The sequence below is a fragment of the Rhea americana genome, unplaced genomic scaffold (genome assembly GCF_003343005.1).
Source record: "Rhea americana isolate MKP2758 unplaced genomic scaffold, rheAme1 scaffold_47, whole genome shotgun sequence".
NCBI lineage: Eukaryota > Metazoa > Chordata > Aves > Rheiformes > Rheidae > Rhea > Rhea americana.
The window spans coordinates 5,676,724-5,690,556 of NW_028186612.1; the positions used below are offsets into that span (position 1 = coordinate 5,676,724).

At 47.6% G+C, this 13,833-nt stretch overlaps 1 protein-coding gene across 1 annotated transcript; it reads right to left on the reverse strand.

Moving 5' to 3' along the window:
* Positions 1 to 613: 613 nt before the first annotated feature.
* Positions 614 to 12,609, reverse strand: KLHL40 (kelch like family member 40). The gene is made up of 6 exons (XM_085316516.1): positions 11,321 to 12,609; positions 6,491 to 6,651; positions 4,562 to 4,669; positions 3,312 to 3,497; positions 2,677 to 2,823; positions 614 to 1,873 (listed from the first exon to the last, which is right to left on the reverse strand). The coding sequence occupies exons 1-6, from the start codon at positions 12,464 to 12,466 to the stop codon at positions 1,762 to 1,764; spliced, it is 1,860 nt and encodes a 619-aa protein (XP_085172642.1). The 5' UTR covers positions 12,467 to 12,609; the 3' UTR covers positions 614 to 1,761.
* Positions 12,610 to 13,833: the final 1,224 nt, after the last annotated feature.

The following is a 13,833-nucleotide window of genomic DNA, read 5'->3' on the forward strand; positions in this document are numbered from 1 at the left end:
ACCAGAAGTTTTGTACCACTTTGGGGGTGTTATTTTGCTTTTTTATTATCGATTACCACCCTTGTTCCTGGTTATCAGGAGATCATAGTGGTACCAGGCTTACTTTCCTCTTCCTTGGTAAGCAGCTAATCCTCATATCTGCAGAGAACAGCTTCAGGGATGTGAATGCTAAAGTTAAGGCCCAAAGAGGGGGAAGAAGAAGAAGAAGAAGAAGAAGAAAAGCTGTGGCCATGCTTGCAGAGTGGCAGGCAGCTGGCAGAGGGGCCTGCAAGGCCGTGGAGGTACCAGGGGCGTGGAGGTGGTGGTCCGGCTTGTGAAGGGCTCAGAGGAGAGTGCCCTCGTAGGAGCAGTGAGTTAGTTGCCACATGTCTCAGTAAGCTTTTTTCAGGAAAGAGGCTTTGGAGGAGTTGGAGAGAGGCGAGGAAGTTAGATACCCCAGGTGTCCCACGTGGTCACCACCATCCCATGAGGCACCTTTCTCACAGCGCTTTCTGATCCTCCATGTGCTTTGTCCTTGTGGTTGTTTGCTGTGGACAGGCCATTACAATAAGCATACACAGAGAATTTATTTTCTTGTATTTTAATGATTTATTTTTAAATAAACCACTGGTTGGATGGYGTGAATATCAGGAGTTTTTCACTCCGACAAGTCTCTGTCCTGCTGCCAGTAAGATTATGTTTCTATCAAAACATCATTATGCATAACTTAAAAAAAAAAAGATCCTCTATAGGAAACTCTCTTTGACTCAAACACATTTGGAATCTCCATGTACATTGCAAACTAGGATATTCTTAAAAAAAATTAAAAATAAGTGAGACAATATAAATATAAAGCCTTTCYCCAACCACCAGCATTTGTCCAGCTGGAGGTGAGGACAATGCGGTCTGTGATTGCAGGTGGAAAGGGTGCAGCTCTGCTTGATGAGCCCAAAAGGATGGCAATGACCACACACAGCCCTTCCTCCCTGTCTCCCCCTTACCTACCCCACTGCTTGCRCCGCTCTTTCCTGCCTGCAAACCTTAGCTCCTGGGGTATCTTCAGTCCTAAGACTAGGCGGAGTCAAAAGAACTAAAACTCTTTTCRTCACATATTGCAACATTCAAGGCACTTCTGCCCACGCACGCATGCTCTTTTCTTTTCACAGTCTTACTCCAACAACCGTCATCACTCTAGAGCTCATCAAAGGCCCCTGAGCCAATCTGTACCACTTGCCCTTGCCTCTGCTCTCCTTTTCTTCTCAGAGGAGACATCCAGCACCACACTGCTTATGGCTACCTTAAGTGGGGAAGCACTTTAGAGACCCCTTTGCCTGGGGGAGCTTCAGCTTAGCCCCTTGGGAGCCACCTTCTGCCTCCCCACATGGCTGGGGAGGTTCAACAGTGGTTGAGAAGGTAGAGAAGAAGCTGGAGAAAGAAGTGGAACAAGAATATAGATTTTTTTTTTGTCCTGGCTGCTGAGACTAGAGGAGGTCTTTGCTCCATGCTCCTTAGTCTACCCTTGCTCCTTGCAGTCTCCAGATGCCTTCTCTAGTTATACTATGAGCAGCTTCAGGTTCCCATAAAGTTTCAAGATTTTTTTTTCTCTTTCCTGTTTGACTAGATAAAATTGTAATAATCACAGATGCAATGTCCTACACCTTATGCAGAGAACCTCTGCCACATCCCTGCACTAGTAGACATGATCTCCACCCCCCACCTCCCCCTTGCCGCTCCCTCCTTGCCCAGAGCCCTATGGAAAAAAAAAGAATAAACTGTTTCTCATCACATCTTTGTTAGCCGCAAAACGTTGAGGCGCACGGGAAGGAAAGTGGCACCAGAAGCRTACTGAATCTCTCGGAGGACCCCTTCCCACTTCTTCTGTTCTTCATCATATCTGAGGAGAGACAAACAGAAAATTACAGTGAGCAAAGCTTCCCGTCCTCCCCATTCAGGTCCTCCCTGCAGCAGCTGGAGCTTCTGGTACATGGCACAACATCCTGCAGACATCGTTTGTCCACAAGATGTCTATGGGAGGGGCACGGGGAGCTGCAGCCTAGGTCTGGTTTGCTAGCACCAGGCTGGGATATAAGGTAGAGTTCTCACAGGGGAGGGTGTATTTTTTTTTTCCKAAGAAATGGTTTGATGCCACCAAAAGTCAACATCCACAGTGAATGCCAGCAGCCCAGTAGATGCCTGCTGAGGGGTGCTCTAGAGCCACAGAAGGGAAGAAAAGGGGCTGCTAATCCTGTGTTAGTAGCTGTCAAAAAGTGGTTTCTGACCATTTGCCTGGTTCCACTTAGGATAATTCAATTTTTAGTCTAAGCACTGGCTTTTTYCAGAAAGAACATGCTTTGCACTAACTTTGCATTAAGCCAAAAGGGAAGTCTGGAACCAGCTCAGAGCAAAATGACAATTCAGGAAAAAGCTAAAGAGTCAGATTTTTCCCAGTTACATTTTTATGTCAGGCCGGGAGAGAGCGTTGAATCAGCTAATGTGACCTCCAGTACAGCACAGGGCAAATGTTTCACCCAGAGATGCTGTGCCAAGCCTGTGGCTTCATGTTGCGATAAAAGCACTTGGTTTCATACCAAAGACATTTAGAAAGAGAGAAACTATGAGTCCCTTTGAYGGCTTTCACTGAGTAACTTTCCTCCCATCTTTTGTGCTCCCAGCGATAGCCACATGAAAGGTCTTCACCTCCAAACGTCGTTCAGCTCAGTTGGCACCAGCTCTCCTGACTCCGTCTCCACCGTGGCAAATCCCCCGAGCAGGTAGAGTACCCCAGACAAGCTCACCAGGCTGACTGAGCTGCGCTCCTGAGGGAAGTCCGTGAAGGAGTCCCACCTGCCACATCGAGAGAKCAGACATGTTAGGGCAACCTGCCTACCCCAGTGAAAAGGTTGGTCTGAAATTGGCAACTAGCAACAGAATTAACCAGTGATAGATCAGATGGGCTGTGGTCATTCTTTGACTATTGCTAGAAATAGCTATTTCCACCATCATAGCGTAGTGCAGTCTCACAGCCCACCCCAAGGCAAGGACACATTGATCATGTTGGGAGATGCTGCTGAGAGGAAGCTACGGCCCTGCAGTACGCTCAGGCTCGGCACCGGTCGGTGGAACTGCCTTGAATGCGAGTCTGATGCAACGCGCAACCCAGCTGCAGGCCACTTGCAGCCTCACTGGTGTCCGGTGGACCAAGAAATGCAGACTGAGAAGAACCAGTATCAGGCATTGCGAGCAAACTCCAAAATGCTTTGCGGCAGGATGTTTAAGGTATACCTWCGGTGCTCCTTGTGTAACTACACCCCGTGGTGTGCTCCGGTACGTACTTGTTGGTTGCAATGTCATACACTTCCACTGAGTTCGTCAAGCCAGAGTCAGTCACGCCAGCCGCCACGTAGATTTTGTCCTTGTGCACAGTCGCTCCAAACAAGGACCGGGCAGTTTTCATGGGAGCCARCTCCTTCCACTCAAACTTATTCGGGTTGTAGACACACATCTTCTTCAGACACTTCCTACCGAAACACAAGAGAGAAAAGGATGCCCACTTGCCTACAAGTGGTGTTTTTGCACTGCAGGACTTTGGGGCTGTCAGCTGGGAAGACTTTGGGGTCTCTACAAAGCTTTTTACTACCCTCCACACTGGAACTTGTTTATTTGCTTGGGTGCCCGAATCGGCCATGCCTGGAGACATTATCTGAAYGCAAAACATCCCCTCCACACGTGCCTGCTTTGGATAGGCATACTGAAAGCCCAACATTGTGTTCACCCAACTGAGTCAGGGCCTGTCTAGCTAACTGCCTATCCGAGACCTTGCATGCAGCCTTCCAGGTGGTGGTCAAGTGTTGCTGATTCAGCTTGATCCTGCAAAATGTCAACAATAAAGTCCCTGTTCGCTGAGATGGCAGTGTAAGGTTACACATGTGTGCATGTACACAGGCACACACACACTTCTCAGCCCACTATCTTCTCAGAGCAGGGCCTGTCTTTGCTGGATTATGCCATGTTTGCTCTGCAAACAGGAGTACTTCTGTCTTGCAAAACAATCACTACAATGGTCCTCGAGAGTGGCAGTTTCTGCTGAGCCRTCATCTCCTGCCAGAAATCGAAGGGTGGCAGGACTGGGGTCAAGTCTGGTGAGGTTTTTCACTGCTGTTGCAAATACACTGGCTAGGTTTGGCTCCTAGGCCCACACTGCTCCGTGGCAGGTCTCCAGGCTTGAAGACAGGAAAGTCCTAATCTGGAGGAGGTTCTCACACTTTGATACCTCTCCTGCTCTGTGTGAATTTGCTTGTTTAGAGCAAAGGGGGTGATACTCTTGCTCTCTGGTAAGGGCTGTGCCATCACTCTGGTGTTAGTTGTGCAGCATAGGGCTCCTAAGAGCCTGTGAAGCTGCAACAACACAGCCAAACTGAGAGGAGAAGATGCCGCATTTTACACCTCATCCAATCYTTCATCCATGCGTTCCCTCTACCCCATAGTCTTCAGGTTAGGTAGGCATGGACTCGTGCTCTGAACTCCCACTCCTTCAGGGGTTGACATTCCTGGTTTCCCTGATTTTACTTGCTTTTTGACTTACTTGTCACTTCCTTTGCCGCCTATGACATAGACGAGGTCYTTGTGCGATACCACTGCATGGCCGTAGACTGCATAGGGAAGAGWGTCGGCTTCACCCCACTTGAAGGACCTGGATCAGGAAAAGATGGGATGCAAAAGCATTTGTAGCTTGTTGGGTGGGACCCAGAATACGTGGCACTTTCCAATCCTAAAGATGAGTGCACACCCTGAAAAACTGAAAATACAATCTTAAAAATACTGTTTTCCAATGAGAGAATATTCAATCAGTAAATACTGTGATCCTATAAAAAGCAAAATAAAATTATACACAGGATGTTTAGGCTAATGCTTATTCTTTTTTGCAACATCCTTTACTTTTGGTGTTTGTGCATACACTCCACCTCCTGTCCCAGAGCCTCACCTCATTTATAAGCACTAGCAGTCAGACGCAAACGAGACAGAGATTTCTACATTACGTAAAAATTGAAAAGCAACGAGACTGAGGGATGCAAGATCCTGACAGCAAATTTTCTCCTTGGCCAGTGCCTTCAGTTTTAGGGTGCTTCATCTTGCCAGCACTCAGCAAGGAGCCGCTGGGGGATACATCCACGTGATGTAGCGCAGCGCTGTGCTGAAAGCTCGGTGCTCGCTCCCGCAGTGAGGCAGGACAGCCAAGCAGACAGTGCAACCACAAGGCTTCGGAGACCCAAACCAGTACCTCTAATCTTTCAACCCCACTGATCCTTCATGGCAGARCCTCCATGTCTGTCCTCAGGTTGAGCTTTGGCACACCTAAGAATCCAGCCCTTATTTTWACTTCTTTATTTGTTTGAGCTGGGTAGCCAAAAATGGAGATCTGGACCTCTCATCACATCTAAATTAACCAGTTATGTTCAGCAGGGAGCTATACAGGCCTAAATAAAATATATCATCCCACAGACCAGCACTTTGYCCTCTCCATAGTTTGTTACAATTGAAATCGTCATCTAATAAGAGAAATAAGTGGTGCTGATCGTATCTCTGCCAGCTTCAAGCCTGTATTCAAACCACCCTCCGCACCCTTTGAAGGAGAGAATGCCTTTCCCCTGAGGGTTTGCCAAGCCAGATAAATGCCACGTTCTGGGGGAATGGAAGCTGATTTCAAATCTCTGCCTATAAAACAGACTTTGCAGCACACACATCTAAATATAAACYGAGTAAAGGCTTGTTAACGCTTACGACTCCTGCTTCTTAGGGGCAGGCAGGAACAGTCTTTTGGACATCTCTGCCTCGCGCAAGCAGAACTGGATGGTACCTTTTAGTAAAGGTCATGACATAGCAYGATTCAGAGCCAACTGTGCAAAAATAAGCTGATACTTAGCTGATACTAAGCCTCCAGATGATTCCAGTAGGGCAACTGGGACAGTCTGGACAGATGAATGATTTTGCAGGACTGAGCAAAGTTCATTAGTAGGAAAAAGAGCAGCCACGTCATGCAAGGAAGCAGAAGAGCCCYGCTTTCCCCAGCCCCATACAGTGCCAGATCTGAGTGCTTTGAAACCACATTTCCCTGACCAAACCCACTCCCAGTGCTGCCAAACTACGGTGAAGATTGCTGAACCTCAAACCGACGGGCATATGATAATGAAGAGCAGAAGGAAAAACTCCCCTTGCTCATCTATATGGGTCCCATGTGAGCATCTTCAAAGTTCAGTCCTGATAACATAATATCCCCATTATGGCTTCCATCCCCAGTAGCTTCAATTACAATAAACCAAGCAGCTGGATGGAGACAGCTCAAAGCCCCAAGGTACAGCTTGAAACAATCCCCRTGGTCTCCGAGCCTGGATCTGAAGTTCAAGCCGTCTTCAAAACTGCTTGGTCTCTGCAGAGACGGAGTCATCTGCAAGCCAGCTGCTTCTCTTTCTCCTAGAAAACACCTCCCTCCCCACACWCACACACACACACTTACAGTCGGTCGTAGCACAAGACAGAGTCCAAGGTCTTTTCTCCCTCTTTCAGTTCTTTCCCGCCAACCACAAAAATGGAGTTTTCTGCCTCTCCCAGGCCAAAAAGGCAGCGAGGAGAAGGCAGTGGGGGCATTCCCAGCCAGTCTGAGTCCAGGTGGTCRTACTGAAAGGAAGACACGGCCATTAGTGTGTAAGAGATGATGTGTTCACCCTGCCTGCTCGCTTAGCTTAAATCAAGATGCAGAGGYAAGGAGCAGAGTCCATTCCCATGTACAGCTTGGTCACTCCTGGTGAGCACACTCTGCTGGACTATTCTCCACCTGCACTTTACCTGTTGCTGCTGGACCTGGTGCAGGGTGGGATCTTAGTACCAACCCAAGCTGTATATCRTAAGACATTTATCTTACAAGAAGGTTTAAGAGCAGAGATGCACCTGCAGGAACAGGTTCTGCACTATATGTGAAAGGTTTGGCTTGGAAAAAGTTTGGTCACCTTGGGATGAGAGGGTCTCACCTTGTACCTATAACAGAGCATTCTTGAGGCTGCAAGAGCTCWGATATTGCCTTAGAAATTTTTTCTGGGCCTCTCCAGCTGTAAGAAATGCCGCAGTATTTCATCCTGGCATTTTTCGTCTCTGCCAGGTAGCAGCCTGCTGTCTGCAAAGCCGCTTACATAGCTCACTCCCCTGAGCAAGCTGGGAGTRAAATGGCTTCTTCTCCTGGCAATTCTCCTCCTTTCTGGCAAATGATCAGTTACCACGTTCCTCCTCTGCTTCTCAGGAAATTTGAAATTATGGTGCTTGTTTCTGTTTTCTTCTTTCTGTTTACTGCCCTATTGGTGAATTGCRGCAGTGATTTGGGAATAACATGTCCTAATTAACTGTTTCTGCTGAGTTGGAGGAGGAACTACAAGTAACTGATTTTGTCCCGTATCACCTTACTGTGCATGAGAGTTTGTGAGATAAAAATATGTGTGTCTGCACAAAAGCTATTTACACACTATCTGCCTATCTACACGGCACGATGAACCTAAGGCAGCACTGCAAAGATGAGAGCTCTTCATGCTGACCCGAGTGTCCTGTTAGCCTCACCTGATAGACAGGAAGCCTGATCCATGCAAAGCTAGTAGATCAGATGCCWAAACATCAGCTAATGCTAGTGGGTTAATGTCTGTTATATCTGAGAGCAGAGCCCTCCGTTGGCACCACRAACTGAAAAGATCAGCGTTGATGTGCCCTGTTGGGCATTATGGGCAAGTGTGCCCTGTTGCCTAGAGCTCCAGATAGATAAAAGCCAGGTTGAAACCTTGTTCTGCCATGACTATCTGTGTTAGCCACAAGCATGGGAGAGCAGATAAGCCTTGTTGTGGAGGAAGGGGCAGTTCTGAGATGAGATCATAGAATCAGTAAGGTTGGAAGGGACCTCTGGAGATCATCTAGTCCAACCCCCCTGCTCAGCAGGGTCACCTAGAGCATGTTAGACAGGGTTGCATCCAGGTGGGCCTTGAAGATCTCCASAGAASGAGACTCCACAGYCTCTCTGGGCAACCTGKTCCAGTGCTCCGTCACTCTCACAGTGAAGAAATTCCCCCTTGTGTTCAGGCGGAACTTCCCGTGCTTCAATTTCTGCCCATTGCCTCTTGTCCTGTCACATGGGGCAACTGAAAAGAGTTTGTCTCTGTCCCCCTGACATCCTCCCCTCAGATACTTATACACATTGATAAGATTCCCTGCTCAGTCTTCTTTTCTCCAGGCTAAAGAGGCCCAGCTCTCACTTGGACACCTGTAGAACAAGGCATTGCCTTACCCCCACCAGAGAAAAATGTGAAAAATTAAGGGGCAGTATGGGTGCCTAGAGGTTCTAGGTACCATAGTTTGAGGGCAACTGTAGACTGGGGCAACATTTTTAGTTCAGATTGTCAGTGGAGGATTGGGTTAAGTTTGGGGTGACCTACTGCAGCCAGCTTGGTGGGACTCTGTAAGAGGAAGTTGTGATGGAGCATTGCCTGAAGCATTGTTTGTTATGGGCTGGGGCCAAAGAGCTTCCAACTTACTGGGTTGTCTCCAAACACTTGGCCTCAGCTGGGTCCCCATGGATATTGTCTCTTTGCAATTTGTGGTCCACATACATGTTATTTATAGCAGAGGACTGAACAGCTCAGTCACTGGGATAGTTGATGGATTCTTGATGGATTTAGCACTGTTTTCAGGGCATAAATCTTGGAAGTGACAAATGAAGGATACCCCATTACATCTGAAATGTCAATGGAATCATTTCATTCCTGCCAAAATTTGCAAGGCCTCTGGGATTTATCAGAATTTATATATATTGGTGCCTGTCCTTAAGCCTAAACTATCCCTGACCTAACTCTCCTGGCTTCAGCAGGAGTAATGTGGCTCTGATGTCTCTCAGGACAGAAACAACCTCAGAAGGTTTGAGATACTGCTGCACTGACATGATTTATCATACCACTGCCTCTCCACATCTGTGTGAAGTTTCAGCTGAAAAAAGCTCGACAGAACCTTTTGCTCATAAGGGAACTGTGAGCTACACGATGAAATTGATAGCAATAAATCACATCTTTACAATCTGACAGCACCTTCCAGTCCTGGGATTTGTCTGCAACTCCCAAACATGAGTGCAGCAGGAAGCTGAAGAAGGACCACAATCTCCTTCCTATGGGGAAAGAGCTAAAAATGGCCGTAAGGTGCCCAAAGCTTCATGTTGACTCAGTGGGAAATTGGGAGCTCAATATAGAAACCTTGCTGTTTGTAATTTAGAATCACAGAATAATTTAAGAGATCTCTGAAGATCTCTGATCTACCCTTCTGCTCAAAGCAGGGACAACTTCGAAATTAAAGCAGGTTGCTCAGGGCTTTGTCCAGTCACATATCGAACATCTCCAAGGACAGAGGTTTTGCATCTTCTCTGGACCTCATTCCAGTACTATATTGCCTCTATTGTGAAAGTTTTCTTTACAGCTAACTGAAATTGCTCTTACTGCAGTTGCTGGCCATTGCCTCTTGTCCTTCCTGTGCAGATCTCCAAGAAACTCTGGACCCATCTTCTCTGTACCTTCCCATTAGATAGCTGCAGGCACCAGTGAGATCTTCCCTTCCACTTCTCCTGGCTGAACAGACCCAGCTCTCAGCCTCTCTCTATCCATCCTGTTCTCCAATCCTCACCGTCTTGGTGGCCTCTGCTGGGCTCACTCCAGTACCTCAACACTTCCCTTGCACTGAGGAGCTCCAAACTGGACACACCATCCATATGTGTTCCCACAATTGCCTATCTGAAGGGAAGAAATCACTGCCCACGATCTGCTTGTTGCACTTCTGCTAATACAGCTAAGGTTGCATTATGGCTGGGCAGCTGTCKCATTATAAAGCTGTGCTTAGGGCAGAAGGGCCCTGGAGGTGAGATGGGGCTGCAGGTCCCATGTGTGGTGAGTCAGGCCRCCTGGTAGCAGTGCTGTTCCCTTCCCTATGCAGTATACTAAAAGGTTGCTAATTGGTGTAGCTGCTAATTGCAGAGAAAAGCCCCTGGGGAAGGGGAAGGAAGAGAGGCAAGTATATATGCATTACCTTGCTTGGCCAGCAACCAAACTGATGGGAGTATTGATCATTAGACATATGTGTTGGCTGACTATGAAGCAGTCTGCTTATCTGCTCTGCACAGCTGAGTGCTGGAGCTGGCCACATCCTCTGCTSTCAAAGCTCCTGTTCAGTGCAAAGGGCTGTGTGTGAAACAGCATTTCCCCTGGTGCTCCCACTCTCTTTCCCCTCCATCCCACCTTCTAGGGCTGTGTTTGCTTCCCACTGGCTCCTCGTTTCATGGGTTTCACATGGGCTCCATAGTCTGACTCCTGGCAGAGTGGATACGAATCCTTTCCAGGCAAGGACAATCACAGTCCCTGCACACATGGTGCGGGTGTAYAGACCTACCCATGCGATAAGGCATTAGCCTGGAGACATTATTGTTTCCTTGAAGAGCAGACAAGAGCCGCAGGAGAAATGCAACAGGATTTCTGGGCACTGGGGGAAGAAGAGCTGATGATTTACTGGATTCTAACAGGGTTGTCAGGAAGGGTAGGTGCCTTGTGTTAGCTGTCTAGTGGGAAAGTGCTCTTGGACYGTAGCCCAGGCTAGCTCAGATCTTGCTGATCTAATCATAGCTTTGGTTATTGCTGAGTTAGAACAGCCACTTCTTCCTTAGGGGAATCCCAAAAGACACCCACCATGGTTTTCCCCTGCACAAGATGGGAAACGGCTAAGGCAGAGACTCTGAGCCRAAAATAGCACACATGTGCTTCCTTCACCTAGGATGAAGAACAACGCTGGAAAAGGGACACAGATTGGTAGGTAAGGACATGTTCTCATGTCCTTGGAGAGTTTGCTGTGTGGCTGTAGTTGCCTTTGTTCACTGTGCTAGTACTTGATAAAATCATTCCTGTGTTTTCCTGGGGATTCATACCCAGGGAACATAATGGTTGCAAAGCCAAATCAAAACATGGTGCTGCTGACCTCCAGTTACTGTGCCCTGTGGTAGCCAGGGCTGGACCAAATGCATTGATCAAACTGGACCTGTGCTTAGAATTTGGATCAGAAAGGCTTAGTCCCATTACCTATCCATTCCAACCTCACTCCTCAAGAGCCAGAAAACCCCCTCAATGAGATCTACACTAAAATCATAGAGAAAAGAATCATCTTCTTTCATAACTTTCATTATCATCACATGACAAATAATACTACATGGCATCACGTGGAAGCTAAAGAAAGACCAGTGATGCTCCTAATTGACCAAAGAAATTATGAGGAAAAATAAAGCTAGTACCTGTAGAAAGTAGGAACTCATGGGGTCCTCTTTGTTATCTTCATTGTAGTACAGTCCTCCCACAATGAAGATCTGGTTTTCTTTGGTCACCAGACTGATGTGGTTCTTTGGGATCTGAGCAGACAGGGAGGCAAAATAACACTCATTGGCGGTGGGATCGTAGGCCACTGCTCCRCTGTCGCTCACCATGAAAATGAGATCCTGGAGGAACATCCCAAAGCGCATTGTGTCATTTAAGATTCCTGGAAGGGCATCCTCCTCTGTCTCTTCTTCCTCGTCTACTGCTCCATTGACAATATTGTCTTTTGATTGCTTTTCACTGCTTTTCTTCACTTTCTTTTTCTTCACCACAGTGAATTTGCCTTGCTGGGCATCCTTCACCATCTGCAGTTTCTTGAGCAGCTCTGGGCTGGACTTCACCATGGCATGCTTCTCCACATGGTCCTTGATGTAGTCTTTGGGCATGAGGCGGAAGCGGATGCTTTCAAAGACAACAGGTAGTGCCTTCTGCCGGCTCTCACAGTCCTTGGTCCCTGCCCACTTCATCACCACTTCAAAGACTATCTCCTCTTTCTCAGTGTTGAGGGAATCGCTGGAGATGATAGCAATGAGCTCATCTGGGGAGAGCTGATAGAACTCCTCATCCCGGGAAACCAGTGCAAAGCGGTCGCAGATGAAATCCCGAGCTGCTACAGCCAGCCGGGCACAGTCCAGCATCAGCCCCAGCCTGAAGATAGCCAAGCAGTTGCTGAGACAGAGCCGCTTCTGCAGAAAGGACACACAAACAGTAAAGATGGAGGGGATTTGGAACATGTTGGCCACGGAGAAGATGTCCTGCACATTCTGCTCTGTGATCTCCAGCTCAGAGGTGTAGATATAGTGGAGGATCTTGCCCATGACATCCGGATCGACATCTTCCAGACTGACCTCCCTCTTTTTGCTCTCTTCCATGTCTGAAAGGAACATTGCCCGGAAGTATGGGCTGCAAGCTGCCAGCACCAGTCGATGGCAGGGAAACTCCTTCCCCTTGACTTTTAAGACACAGTCCAGAAACTTACTGTGGTCCAACATGTCTTTGAGTCCATCCTGGAGAAGAGTTTGCTGGTAGAGGCGCAGTTCCTCCGCTTGATCAAAAGGCAGAGCCATGRTAATTGCTTCCTTTTATTCCAGTTGTTCTTTTTTCTATGTCTATTTTTCTATATCTATTTGTCTGTATCAGTATCTTAGCCTCTGGTAAAGAAACTTACTCAAAACTGAGCACACAGGTCTGCCTTGCTTCCAGACTGTGAGACCACTGTGAATGCGAAATGCTTGCTACTATTGCAGCTGTCTGTGTACTTCAGTTTCCAGCGTGAGGCTTTATATATAGCCACAGCATTACAAAGCTTAAGGAATCCATATTGGAGCATGTGTAAGCTGATCTCCCTTTAATATGACACATTGGACAAGTGGGAAGGGAGGGGGCCGGGGGAACAGCTGTACTTCTATCCTCGATGCTTCAGGAACGGTCTGTCAGCTTATGAGTCACCGCGGAGGGAACATGAGCTTTCCTGGCGTCCCATGAGGGGAGACGTGTGTGACTGAATGGCTCAACTCTTGCGTTTGGGAAACAGCTTCACCTCCAGATGAATCAAAGATCTGAATCKATCTTCTGGGTCATGCATGGCAGGGCTAGGTAGGTCCTTCTCCCTGAACAGCTAAACCTAGTGCTCCAGAACTGCTGAATCTTTCATTATTTCTGAAAATGGACCATAAAGTCAAAGCTGGAGAGATGCAATAAGGGCACATCTTATGTGGACTCTGTGGCATCCCTCAGTCTGGTCAGCTCATTCCCAAGGCTGATTTTCTGCATAGTTTTGTCCTATATTCTCCTCTGAAATCACTTCTCAGGGAKAAGGGATCTGGAAGGGGGTGGGAAATGGAGAGTGAGCTTTTTACATGTGTATGTGAGACGAAACCTATGCTGGAAGTTATTCAAAAAGTCCCAATAATGACACAGGGTTTAGGAGTCCGGGAGCAGGAGGACTGTGGTTTGTCTGCAGTTTGTGCATGGTCTCCAGCAGCATAGTCTCTGGATRCCTCTTTGTTAATATATCCATCTTTTCTGCATCTTGGTGACAAATGGAAGGTCTGAGGTGGAGCTGAAGTAAAGGGACCCCAAAGATGGGCTTCAACTCACAGATTAGGCTGTCTAAATGCAGGCCTCTCCTGATGAACAGGTCTCCTGCTGAAGTCAACTGAGATATAGACACGATCGGTGTTGGAGTTCAGAGCCACATTAGGACCTGCCTGGCTTCCAGCTGATGCTCTAGAAAGGCTGAGGTTTCTGGCAGGTCTCACATCCCGTCTACAGGCCAGCGGATGACCAGGAAGTCTCATAGGGCCTCAAATGGTGTGTTGGAGTCCAGCAGTTCCTTCTAAGCCTTAGAAATGCAGCACTCCAAGAGGCAGTAAGTTCCAGTGTTTTGTGAATATAAAGCTGAAAAAGAGACTTTCTTGGAGCCTCTCTTGCA